Source organism: Pestalotiopsis fici (genome assembly GCF_000516985.1).
Source record: "Pestalotiopsis fici W106-1 unplaced genomic scaffold PFICI_Scf_4, whole genome shotgun sequence".
NCBI lineage: Eukaryota > Fungi > Ascomycota > Sordariomycetes > Amphisphaeriales > Sporocadaceae > Pestalotiopsis > Pestalotiopsis fici.
In genome coordinates, this window is record NW_006917094.1 from 3,775,766 (window position 1) to 3,788,047 (window position 12,282).

General features: G+C 49.2%; 3 protein-coding genes across 3 annotated transcripts; 1 reads left to right on the forward strand and 2 right to left on the reverse strand.

Annotated features, from left to right (window-relative positions):
• Positions 1–2,165: 2,165 nt before the first annotated feature.
• On the reverse strand, positions 2,166–3,012 carry PFICI_07128 (Vacuolar-sorting protein SNF7; the record flags this gene model as incomplete). Its single annotated transcript, XM_007835709.1, has 4 exons — positions 2,166–2,239; positions 2,295–2,503; positions 2,565–2,769; positions 2,829–3,012. 4 exons carry the CDS (start codon positions 3,010–3,012, stop codon positions 2,166–2,168), a joined length of 672 nt encoding a protein of 223 aa, XP_007833900.1.
• A 4,585-nt stretch (positions 3,013–7,597) lies between these two features.
• PFICI_07129 (uncharacterized protein) lies at positions 7,598–9,551 on the reverse strand (the record flags this gene model as incomplete). The annotated part of the gene is made up of 4 exons (XM_007835710.1): positions 7,598–8,222; positions 8,279–8,663; positions 8,832–9,199; positions 9,334–9,551. The coding sequence occupies 4 exons, from the start codon at positions 9,549–9,551 to the stop codon at positions 7,598–7,600; spliced, it is 1,596 nt and encodes a 531-aa protein (XP_007833901.1).
• Positions 9,552–10,284: 733 nt separating this feature from the next.
• On the forward strand, positions 10,285–11,217 carry PFICI_07130 (uncharacterized protein; the record flags this gene model as incomplete). Its single annotated transcript, XM_007835711.1, has 1 exon — positions 10,285–11,217. The coding sequence occupies one exon, from the start codon at positions 10,285–10,287 to the stop codon at positions 11,215–11,217; it is 933 nt and encodes a 310-aa protein (XP_007833902.1).
• Between the last annotated feature and the right edge of the window lie 1,065 nt (positions 11,218–12,282).

Sequence of the window (12,282 nt, forward strand, 5' to 3'; positions counted from 1 at the left end):
ATGCGGGCTCGAAACTCTTTGATACCAAAATTGGTTGATGTTCGGTTAAGCTGCTGACGAGAGAGTGGACAGAGACGACTACTAGATGGACTGACTATGTGCATACCGGTTGACTGGAACACCCACGCGTAGATGGAGTATCGCGTACCTACCACATGGTTTGTACAGTATCCATCAATCAATAGAGGTTGGAATACGTACTTCCCAACGAGGAATGTTGGGCCTCAAGCAACCCTCCTTCGCCACAAGAGACAGAAATTAAACGGATTCTTGCCTCTTCAGAAATCGCTCGGCTGTTCCTGACTTGACTGATTCGCAGCTAGTCCGGGGCCCTTTGCCGTCCGCGGCAGCAAGAAGGTGCATGGCCGCGAGCGTTTTGTCTACATCGTGTGCTACGTGGTCGAGCTTGTTGGGCTTCGCTTCTGGGCCGACCCCTGCCAAAACGCTGCGCCGGGCCTGCGGAGGCCTGCCACTGATGCACAGGATGCACCTATGCACCCCGATATGGGGCGACCATCGCAGGATACACACAATAGATGGATCGAGTGCTGAATCCGGCTTTTCTTTCTTGTCATGACTTGTTCTTCATATATTCGAATATGCAGTGATAAATTTGTTGAGATAGCAGAATCCAATCTCGGTTTCTCAGTGTAGATACCCGACCTAGGTAGTCCCGCTCGACAGGGCCGGCCATAATTCACTTCCCCAGAAGTCCAGGCTCTAAGTCATTGTTACACAAGGACGACAACTCGAGTGCTTACATATGGCAGTAACATGAAACCTCGTATCAAAAGAATGCAGTTCACTCCCCCAAATATAGAAAGGCAAGAATAATGTCTTAAACTCTTTTCAGGTAATGTACATATCTAGATACCTAAAGTGGTTGCGCACTTGAATGTAAACAGCTGGCGTGCTAGTCTTTATAGCGTCCAAAACAAACTCTCTCATTAATATGGGCGAGGTTGGTTCTTGTTGGTCCTTCTATTCCCGCTTGGGCTTCCATAACTACCTTGGTATCCTATCTCAAATCCCTCAATTTTTTAGCATCGTATTAGGCTCGTCTTGAATAAACATGATTCTATACCGCTACCCAAATTCAATCATGTTGGATACCTTCTTTTTCTCATCATCTAGACAGCTATTCTTGGAAATTTGCTTAGACCCGCATCAATTCCACACATGGTGGGCATAACATCATCTGGGGAAGGGGGTTTGGGATAGGTTGCTCTGCGTGGCATACATGACCCCCAGATATCCACGTTATCTTTGTGCCAACAGTGAACAGTGCGTATCGATAGCAGCCTTATATGACCATATTATAAGAAGCTGTTGCTACAATCCTGAATTCGGCCATGTGGTGGAAGCCTTGTACAACACACCAAGGGTCAGATCAGCTAGTAAGTGCTTGCCCAATACACTAATCCGTGCTATCACCACCCACGACCAGTTTTGGATCAAAGAACATTGTCTTGGACCCTGTTCAAATGTGGAGATATTTTTTTTCTTCCTATTGTCCCCAGCCTCGTGTGTTTGGCCTACGACAATGTCGGCTGACGCAAGCAATTTGAGCCTCTTTTACCGCAATAAGCCACATCCGAGGCACTAAGATCTTGGAGCCAGCAAAGATCGAGTCATTCCTCGCCATTATCGAGTGTGGGCCTGCCCAACAGCCCAAGCAGCTTTGGCGGTGTGTGTGTGGAATACAAAACCAACGATTTGCAGCTATCTCATCCAAGGGCCATCTTGTTGATCCATCCTGTCCCTGGCGTGCGAACAGATCTGGCTGAACTTGTCTCACATGGACTATCGTCAGGGAAACCAAAGAGGATATTAAGCACGCAAACAGGATTATATTGTCGGTGAGCGGGCCGAATGATCTAGCAAGGATACCGCATTCAAATCAATAACAAACAAAAAATGTTGTGAGCCCCCGGTAACTGTGACATTCAAATGCAACACCCAAAACGTACCAACTCCTACGCCAAAGGGAGAAAAACTCAGGTAGATGATATGACGTGCGTCATTCAGCACAACTTGGGAGGCTGAAAAGAACAACATCGTATGCTAGCCTCAACGATGGACTACCTCCCAAGCCAAGCCAAGCCCGTACCCGCGATGCTATCATCAGCTGATTAAGAGCAGTGCGGGAACAAGTTGCAGCGCAACTACATGGCCATCTCTGCTTGCAACTTCCTGAGCTCGGCCTCCTCGTCGTCTTCCTCGGCCGCAGGAGTCTCGACTGTTATTGTCCGTTAGCATTGTGCTTGCTTTGCAGCCTTTGCCCAAATACTTACTCTTTCCATTTGCAACAGTTGGCAGCCGATGGATAGAATCCGATACTGGGACTGTGCCAGTTCTGAGCATCTGCTCGTCCAGCTGTTCCTGTTGCATAGCCTCCAGCTCGTTGTCGAGTTCGTCCTCGTCGATGGGTTCTCCGATTTGGTTGCTGGTAATGGCATTGACGATTTCTTCGCTCAGCGCATTCTGCTCTTGAAGTTGAGCCCTGTCCAGACCTGTTAGTATAGGAGATGCAATAAGGGAACGGAGATATATCATTTCCATACATGGTCTCGTCCACTGCCTCGGGTGTGAGTTTGCCGTGGATGCTCTTCATGGCCTCACCAGCCTTTTGCATGGCGGCAAGGGTCTCGCGGTTAATGTTGGCGGATTCGATGGCGTTGATTTGCTGCTCCAGGGTTCCAATTTGTGCCGTCGTTTGTTCCAGACTGTGCTCATGTGCCTTCTTCCGCTTGAGCGCAGCCTTTGCCGCTATGAAATCCATCCGTGTCAGTGCAGGCTAAGATAATTCATCCTCTGAGCGAACCTACCATTCTTATTTGTGTTGACATACTTTCGTGCGATCGAGTCTTGCTCCTCCATCTGCGTCGTCAGGTGCTTCTCCCGCTTCTGCAGCATATCGAGTTGCGATCGTAGGCCTAGGATGGCATTTTTGGGGCTATCCTTCTTCTTCTGGGCCGCGCCGCCTCCAAACCAGCCCCAGACGCCAGACATGTTGGATGTTGATGATCTGCAGAGATGAGCGAGATAGTGCGTACGAATGGGAGATGTTGATAGTCGGGAAGAAAATTGTTATCGGTGACGCTGCTAATGCGAAATGCGCCGTCTGAAGATAGGCCCTGAGGTACTCGATATGGATGGCGGGGTACCTGGAGGGTCGTTGAGCAGAGCGACAAAGGGGCGTCGTCAGTGCCGGGGTACTGGGATTGCAAGTGTTGGTTGATGCGAAAATAGTTATTAGGCACGTAGATTATCGCTGCAAGCGGCTGCTGTCGTCGTAATCGTTCTCTCGTCTGATGAGGGTCAAAGACTGAAGCCTGGGCGAGATATCGGCCTTAGGTTAGGTAGGTAGTAGGGTGGGTATGATGCAAGACTTCCCTCCCAGTCGGTCGGCTTCCAGCAGCTGCGGCTCGGCTGATACAGGCAGAGTTGGGATCCAGCTGGCGATTGGTCGCATGTTGACCTGGGCAACTGTGGCGCAGCTGGCGTTCAGCAGCCAGTATGAAAGAATCGCCATGTGAGAGCTTCCACACGGAACACCTGTCCAGGTGTACTTGCAATCAAGAGGCCGCTTTTTTTCACATGATATATATGACCTCCTTTGGGACAAGATCCTGTGTGCCAAATTATTGTTAATTTTGCTCTCTATGACATTGGTGTTGCGGCATAACCTGCGCGCATGCCTTGCCTCCGTCAACCATGTCGAAAGGCCCTCTGCCATCAAAACGCTGCCTACTCTCGGATCTTCCCACACAAGAAATTGGAGATAAAGTAAGATTTCTCGGATGGTGAGTAAGAAAGCGGCAGGTTTCAATCTTGGCATACGAAGACGCGAGTGTGTCTCTTTTTTTTTTTCCTTTTTTTCTTCTCCTGTTTCTTTTTGAAATATTTAACAGATCCTAAGTAAGCTCACTAACACGGCTCAAGTGTAGACTCTTATGCTGTACAAACCGGGACTTTGACGCTCAGCCACAACTTTCCCTCCTCTCGCTCCGTGAGAGCCACAGTGGATGTGAAGCTTGTGCTGGAAAATATAGGCAAAGGTCAGACCGATATTGGCCAGTGGGTGCACGTCTTGGGTTACATCACATCCGTCAGGACGAAAGCTCGAGATCGCGAGATCCATCCATCACCAGGAGCACACGTTGGTGTCCAGGCATTGCTTCTTTGGTCTGCCCAAGACCTTGACGTTGCGGCGTACACAAAGTCGATGACTAAGACATCTTTGTGATTATTCACTCAATCGGCACACTATTCACGGTCTTCAACAACTCGACTTCTGCTGACAATTTCTCAAGAGATCTCACCATCGGAAATTAAGTTGGCTCCGAAAACCACGTTTTATATTGTCAAACTTGTCACAAATACTTGGTCCTCGGCTCGTCCGAAACTCTACACTTGCTCTTGTCCATCCGCATCTTAATACCAACAGGCCTCTCGACGCCCCAAAGCAAACAATACAAAAGCACTGACATCGACAGATTGACAACAACAATATATTTCCTGGTGTCATGGCATTTCGTGCTGCAGAGGAGTCATTACTCTGACCCAGAGCTTTACCCTGTATCTGGGTGTCGTGACTAGGCCCTCTTTCGATCTGCATCTCCGACGCAGTCGCATTATTATTATTATGTGGGCGGTGCTCGTTATGGTCATCTACCCATAAGTTAGTCATTGTGCCTTGGACAGTGTCCGCCCATGAGCCTGTTGCCGCTAGGCGATTGGTTTTGACATTCATGATAACATCGAGTATATCGCCGCTAGCCAGAGCTGTGCTTCAGAAATTTGGTACTTGCGACAAATCGACACGAATGCAGAAAAGTCGAGGCGCTAGCGATGGCGAAAGTCGCATATGCAACCAATCAAGTTTGGATGTAACCAGAAATGCTTCATTGGTGTCTGCTGTGCCAAATTCTGAGCGCTGCAGTGCATGCATAGCCATCGATCGACTATGCAGCTTCTACAAGATATTGTCTCCACAGGCAGGCGATCAGCCGCGCCAGATGGCATCTTCTCTCTGGACGAACCGATACCCACGCAAAACTCGACCTTGGAATATCCAATCACATGAGGCACATAACGCGGTGTTCTCCGTATTCGTCAGATGTCTTGAAATCCAAAACAGTCGGCCATTCCTCCTCGATGTACTCTATTGCGCTGGCCGAATCGTGTACCATGGTATAGCCTGATATGTGCTGTCGATGTTCACCAAGCACAGCAACAATCACCTTTGAGATGTGTGACTCCGGCGCCTGTCACTATACGGCCTGTGAGCCTCGGATCTTCTCCGTTCACTGTTTCTGCGTCCGGATCCGTCGCCAGAAGAGATCAGAATCGGTTGATGAAGTGGCCGCTTCAACTGCTTCTCGGGGTTTGATGCTGCCTTGGCTGCAGCCGCCTTGTCCCATATTTCTTTTGACTTCAAACAGATGTCATTGATTTGTTCCTGGTTGGCTTTGGGTTTAGATGCGCGGACCCTAGTCATCGAGCCAAAGAAAACCCACATCACTCAAGCAAGCACCCGGGGTTGTTATGAGGTATCCGTCCTCGCCGTCTCGGGTAAATGGCCTTACTAGCTCGTCCATAAGAAGTCAGTAATAGATACTTTTATGTTGGAATAGGTTAGACATTGCTTCGTAGGATATACGTTCCACAGAGGACACAAAACTTACCCGTTGCATCTGGGCCAAGGTAAAACTGGAGCTCTTGTGTGATTACTCTTTTGTGTATATCGATATGTGGTATCCAGTACCGGTTGACAGGTGCAGACGACATTACAAAGTATGAGGAAATATCTTGGACAGGCCAAAAGACGATCAATGTCAATCCTGGACCCGCTGGTTGTGGCACATGTCGACAACTTAAGTAAGGGCAAGACTTGGTTAATGGAAGTCAAACCACAGCGGTTATTCATGGATCCCTTTTCTTCCATTATAAGACGAATCCGGTAAGTCATTCACCGCCAGAAGGCTCGGCAGGTCGAATTCCATGCCATGCACTCCAGCCTAGGTGCGCCGACTTTCTTTCGACAGGTGTCCACACGTTCGAGTGCCCGCCTCACTTAAACGCCCTGCTTCAGACCATAAGCGAATAGGAGCGCTTTTTGCAGTTGCAACCTAATACACGAGCATCATTTCCAAGTGTCTATCAACTTTTTTTTCCTTGATCATGTCGGCTACCCGTTCTGGACGCCACAGACGTGGACGATTTCGGAACGTCCATACATTCGGGATTCTTTTTCTGGGTTTACCACGGGATCGCATCTGACACACATTTTTTTCGGTCCATTCCGCTCTATAGTAGGACAAGCATATAGCCTCGAGATCAAGTGCCAATGTCAGCATCGACGCCCACCTTTTCCTTTTCTTTGTATCACGGTTCTCATGGCATGTTTTGCGGTGGTATCACAAACTACCGGGCCGCACCTACCGTCAATGTCAAGGATCATAATCCCATCTGCATTTGGTGACATTGGCATACACTTTCAATCCCTAACCATTTCACGTTTAACAGCATGCTACCAGTCAGCTACCATCGCCCCCATCCGCACAAGTCGATGTAAAATTACGTCCGCGCCAAATAGCGGATAGCCCGAGTCCAACCTTAAGCTGGTCATCTGCGAAATTGGATACAAGAGGTTTGCTGGAGTTGTCTTGGGTGTTTACTCATCAATTTTGTAATGAGTTGCTTTTCCATCCCGCTCCCGCATAGGTCAGATTTAACTTAAAAAAGGAAGAAGAATTACACAAGTCATACCAGACCCAGCCTATCACAAGTCCTCTTGGCACGGTAAGATTGTCACGATTCACCCATGCAACGTAGACATACCGAGTGGCACACCAGTTGAGTGTTTTTCGGTCATCGATTCAAAGTCTTCTGCAGTGATCGACACAGTTTAAGCATATACAATAGATCGTCGAAAAAGAAATATAGTGGTGCCATGTCGCAACCATTTATGCGGGGGAAGAAGAAAATGACTCAAGGCGAGATAAAAAAAGGAAATCCCTTGAGAAGGGCAAAATAATGATCCGAGGCGGGCTCGATCCGCCGACCTTCAGTGTGTTAGACTGACGTGATAACCAACTACACCATCGGACCCCATCGTGAGTTGTGTCGTCGCCGACCCAACTGCTGGTTGTTGAAGTATTGTTGTTTAGACGCACCTAATACCATGACAGATTAGACTCAACTTAAGTAGGAATTATTATCTTACAACAAACTTGAGCCGTGTATTGTATTGAATGGAATATCTCCCTCTCTAAACGCACTCGTGCATAATGAGCCGGTGGCGATGGCCTTAGACTATAATAGGTGCCCAGGGAACCTAGGCCCATGACAAGTCGCATCTACCACCAAACCTCTCTATTGGGTCATGGTCGGTTGTTCTTGTGCTTTGAAACCGACATCGACTCGGATCCATGTCGGTAGTACATTTCGGCTGAAAATGTGTGATTGATTGGTGGACCTCCGTTCTCAGAAGTGGGCAACGATAGCACAAAGCATCCAGATTTTGACGAGACTGAATGCGATTCCTCCATTTGTCGGATACTATTCAGAGGAACCAGACGCCGGCAACGAATCATACTCCTTCTACAACAGGAGGGGCAGTAGCCTCGCGTCCTCCTTCCGCGGCGGCTGGTGGTCTGTTATCTTGCTTCTGCGGCGATTTGCTGCCCAGCCAAATGACCACGACCGCCGCACCGGATGCTGCCCAGACACCAAGTGACCACATCGCCGTACCCCAACCAGCATTGTCGTTGACATATCCTGCCCATAGCGGCCCAACCACACCCCCCGCGGCAAAGGCCATGGTGAAGAGCCCGTAGCCTATGCCGTACGCGCCTTTCTCTCCAAATATGCCTGGGTTAGCCTCGGCCTTTTCCATGATCACATATGTGATCTCTGCCATCAAGGGCGTATTGCTGAAAGACAGGGAAACACCTATAATCGCAAGCAGGACAGTCAGCAGGACCTTGTGTCCAATCGTGTCCTCTGTGACAAATCGTAGGCAGATGACGGGTGGGATCGTGGCCACGTATCCAGCAAAAGACAGCCATTTGGCCCCGTATTTGTCAGCCAGCCAGCCGACCAGTGGTGAGATGAAGCCGGGTAAAAAGATGGCGATAAACATGAGACCTGCCGCTATAGAATTCCAGTGAAATGTCGACTGCACAAACAGTGCAAGAACAGCGTCAAAGCCCATCCTGCCACAAGCGTTAGCATTGATGTTCAAAAATGAAAACTCCACGAGGGCTCTTACATGATGCCTGCTTGGACTAGAATAGCATATAGGGCGGCAAGCAGTCGAGGTGACTTCAAGAGCACCCAAATCGGCTTTGATCTCAAGTACGAGCGTTCAGAGCCCGTGGCATGGCGTGCCAAGGCACCGCTCTGATCTGCAGAATCCGGAAGCGCCCCTGTGGCCATGTTTGCTTGCGCAGGAATGAGCCGTGTGTCAGCTGGCGCCTGATGGTCCTCTTGATTTCCTCTTTGAGAAGCAGTAGCCGCTGTTTTCTCGACGTCCGTTCCAGCATTTGGGGTACTCTCAGAGACTACTGGTGCCAACCATTGCTTTGCCACCTTTTTCTCTATCATGAGAAGTCGTAGCAAAATATCAACAAGCACAACGCCAAATGCGATATAGTCTAGCAGATACAAATGTCAGTCTTTCGAGGCGCCTTGAATTATTCAAATTGATGAGCATCAGTGTCAACTTGACAGATGCCCTCCATGTCGAGAGATATCCCCAATGCCAGTGAGCTTAGCGTGACGGTGGTATAAGCAGAGATGCACAATAACCCTGGTGCACTTACAAACAGCATAGTATCCAGCTGCTGCATATACAGCACCGCCGACAGTCGGTGCAATCAGTAATGCAACGGACATGGAGGTGGCCACATAGCCCATGGCCATACCAACAGCATCTTCCATGGTATCAACTAGAAGCGCACAGCCGACGCTCCAGACAATACCAGCACTCAGACCCTGTAGCAACCTGCCCAGGACCAGGAGGCCGATACTGGTCCCGAAGCAGAGCAGCAAGGTTGATGCGGCCAGAGCCAGAAGTCCCAGGAGTAAGGGCCATCTTCTCGAGGAAGTGTGGTCGGCATAGATACCCGCTAATGGACTACTCACAAATAGGGCAGCACTATAGCATGCCAGTAGAATAGAGGTCCATGATCTTCGAGTGTCGTAGAATTAGCAAATTGGCAGTGTTGTTAGGTTACACCAAGAAGTGGACGTCATTATAATTTTAGGGATTGCACCAGATTTGCAAAATCTTTGTAGGGTAAATATGGGAAGGCGGATACATACTGGACTTGTTCCTCGGCGATACCAACTTGAACAGTCAGAGAGAAGGGGATCACGGGTACAATCAAAGCATAATAGAATATATCAGTGAATAAAGCCAAACAGACGGTGGTCACGATGAAGAACTTTGATGACCGCCAGGATAGCAGAATCGGAGGCTTGGACGAAGCATCTTTCCTTGTCCCTGAAATGAATTGCCGCAAATTCCCTACGAGGGTCATCGTGAGCTGGTCTCGGAGAAATCTCTGATGGCGTTGGGACCTGGAAGCGCGGTCCGCGATGCAAGTCTGTTATGTTGACTCTTGACCAAGCCCGCCTCTAATGTGATGCTGGGAGTAATGAGCTAATAAGGGTTGCATATCAATGGTCTCCGCGGAGCCCAAACCCTGTCCTACTAGGGAGGGAGGTACTGTACGATCCTTGGTCTGGCCTATTCCTCATCTTGGCTCAGTACAGGGTTGATAAGACTATACAATATTTGAACAATCCGACGTGGCTCAATCTACATGTAAACAATTGCCTATACAAATTTCAGTGAGTATACAATAGGCAATATGTAAAGCTGACACACGGGTCGGAGTGGCTTATGATCTGCACAAGTCGTTTAATTTTACGACTGTTTTGCTTTATTTACCGTCTGCGACTCAAATAAAAGCTGCTAAACCTTCGTTTGTAGTGCATCATTGATAGGCGGGCGCTAACCTAATGCATAGGTAGTGTGCACGGGCCATATAAAGCTTATCGAGTCGGCGCATGCACAACTTTTGGCCGCGAAATGCCCCCACCTAAACTTTTTTTCACCTCGACCTGGAGCTTCAAAACTTTTTCCTTCTCGTGGCTGACACCTTTGGGTATTTTCTTCCTCACAAGTTCACTGTGCACATTACACAGAAGCTTGCTCAATGAGGCATTCTGCAGCCTTGATATTCAGTGACTATAGTAAGTCACGGAATCATGGCTGAACCAACAGGACAAGATGACTTTTCAGTCCTGACCCTCTCGATTCCTCCCCTTCCGTCCTTGCCCATCCCGGCCACCCATTCCGTCTATCTGCGCAGAAATGCAAAGATCATTACCAAGGACGACACCCGCAGTCTCTTCTTGGTCAATGTCCCGACAGACAGCACCGAGGCTCATTTTCGAGCCGTCTTCACCAGCTTGGTAGGCGCCGGCAAGTTCGAGGCCATTACTTTCGAGCAGGAGGCAAAGGCTGCCAAGACATCCCACGAACCTGGACAAGCTGTCCGGCTGGCCGCACTCGGCAAGCGAAAGAGAGAGGAGCAAGAAGCCCAGAACAAAAAGGATGAAGCAGCTGCGCAATTGCCTGCCATCTGGTCTAGGCCTCTACGTCGCAGCGGCAGCACAGCTGTCGTCCTACTTGCCGACGAGAAGAGCGTCGACCTTGTCCTCAAGGCCGTGAAGAAGACTCAAAAGTCCAAGAAGTTCCCCGTTTGGGGCGAAGGAGTTGCGGACAAGGTCCCAGCCCTGGGCTCCCAGTGGCTCAAGGTGCACAACAAGCTCTGCTATCCTGGCAATGATGCCATGCAAGACATGGTCGACGCCTACTTCACCGTGTACAACAGGAAGGAAGTCGAGGCTGCTCAGCTGGCCAAGGCGATGCAGAACATGCCCGATGAGGACGGCTTCGTCACTGTCACCAGAGGTGGCCGTACCGCCCCTGCCAGACAGGAGGAAGCAGAAGAAGCGAAGCGCAAGATGCTGGAGAGACAGCAAAAGAAGAAGGACGAGACCCAGAACTTCTACCGCTTCCAGCTTCGCGAGAAGAAGAAGGCCGAACAGGCTCAGTTTCTTAGGCGGTTCGAGGAAGACAAGTCCAAACTCAGAGCCATGCGAGACAAGCGCCGCAAGATCCAGCCGGATACTTGAGATGCTCCGTCGGTCTCTCGACGTCCAGAATCATCATCATTATCAGCGTACGTATAACGCAACATATAAGGGTGGCGCTATGTATAGATCATTACCCCTCTGTTCAAAGGTAAGCCCTCGCATTCTTCCTTGTCCGTGTCACCCAAATGATGAGATATGCGGGGGCCAGCGAAGAGGAGTAGGAGTCTTGCGCTTTGAAACTCAGTGCCGAAAACACCCGCATACAACCAATCTTCTCAATCTGTCTGAAATGTTTCTATTTTCAGTGTATTTTATGATTCACGATGTAATATCGTGCTAACAACTATCTCTTTAGGTATTGAAGAGTTTGTTGGGTCTATCCATGCAAGATCTGTTCTCTGAACACATGAGCTGCGCACAGCCTTTGTGTGTACGGGCTTGTTTGCAGCATGCTCTCCACTCAACGGTGCAGTGACGTGACCAGCCGTAGCGCCCTGAGGCCGAGTCGCTGATTTATCACCATCTCGTGATGCAAGGGTACCAACGGCACTGGTCCGCTGCAATGCCACGGTCGGCCAAGAAATAGTCGAAGCGCGGTCAAGACAACCGGCCGTGGAGAAGCAAGTAATGTGGCAGATTCAAGCCTCCTTCACTAGTGCTCCAAAGGTATCTTGAAGCGTGGTGTGAGCGCTGCCGTGCGAATGAACGAACATTCAAGCAAGAAGCGTCCGTGGTTCAACATTGACGTCTTTCCATATCGAGCCGGTGATTGAAGGCTCATCATCGGTAATACTGACATGAAATCAATAGACACTGTTGACGCCTTTCCCATGCTTTTCGAATCGAGATTTCCCCAACGTGAACGACCTAATGCACACATCATTTACATGCCATGTTACGCTTCGGCGTAATCTACTATTCGCAGCATTTCTCTGTTGCTGCGAGTATTTTCAACATGGCAAAGATTAAACTATGGACACGTTGCTGGGCGCCCGAATTCAAGACATCGTTTTGAATGTCTAGGAGATTTCGGGAATCAGTAGAGGTTACATTTCAAATACATGCTGTGAGAATAGTTGATATCCATAGACCTTGATCATGGCT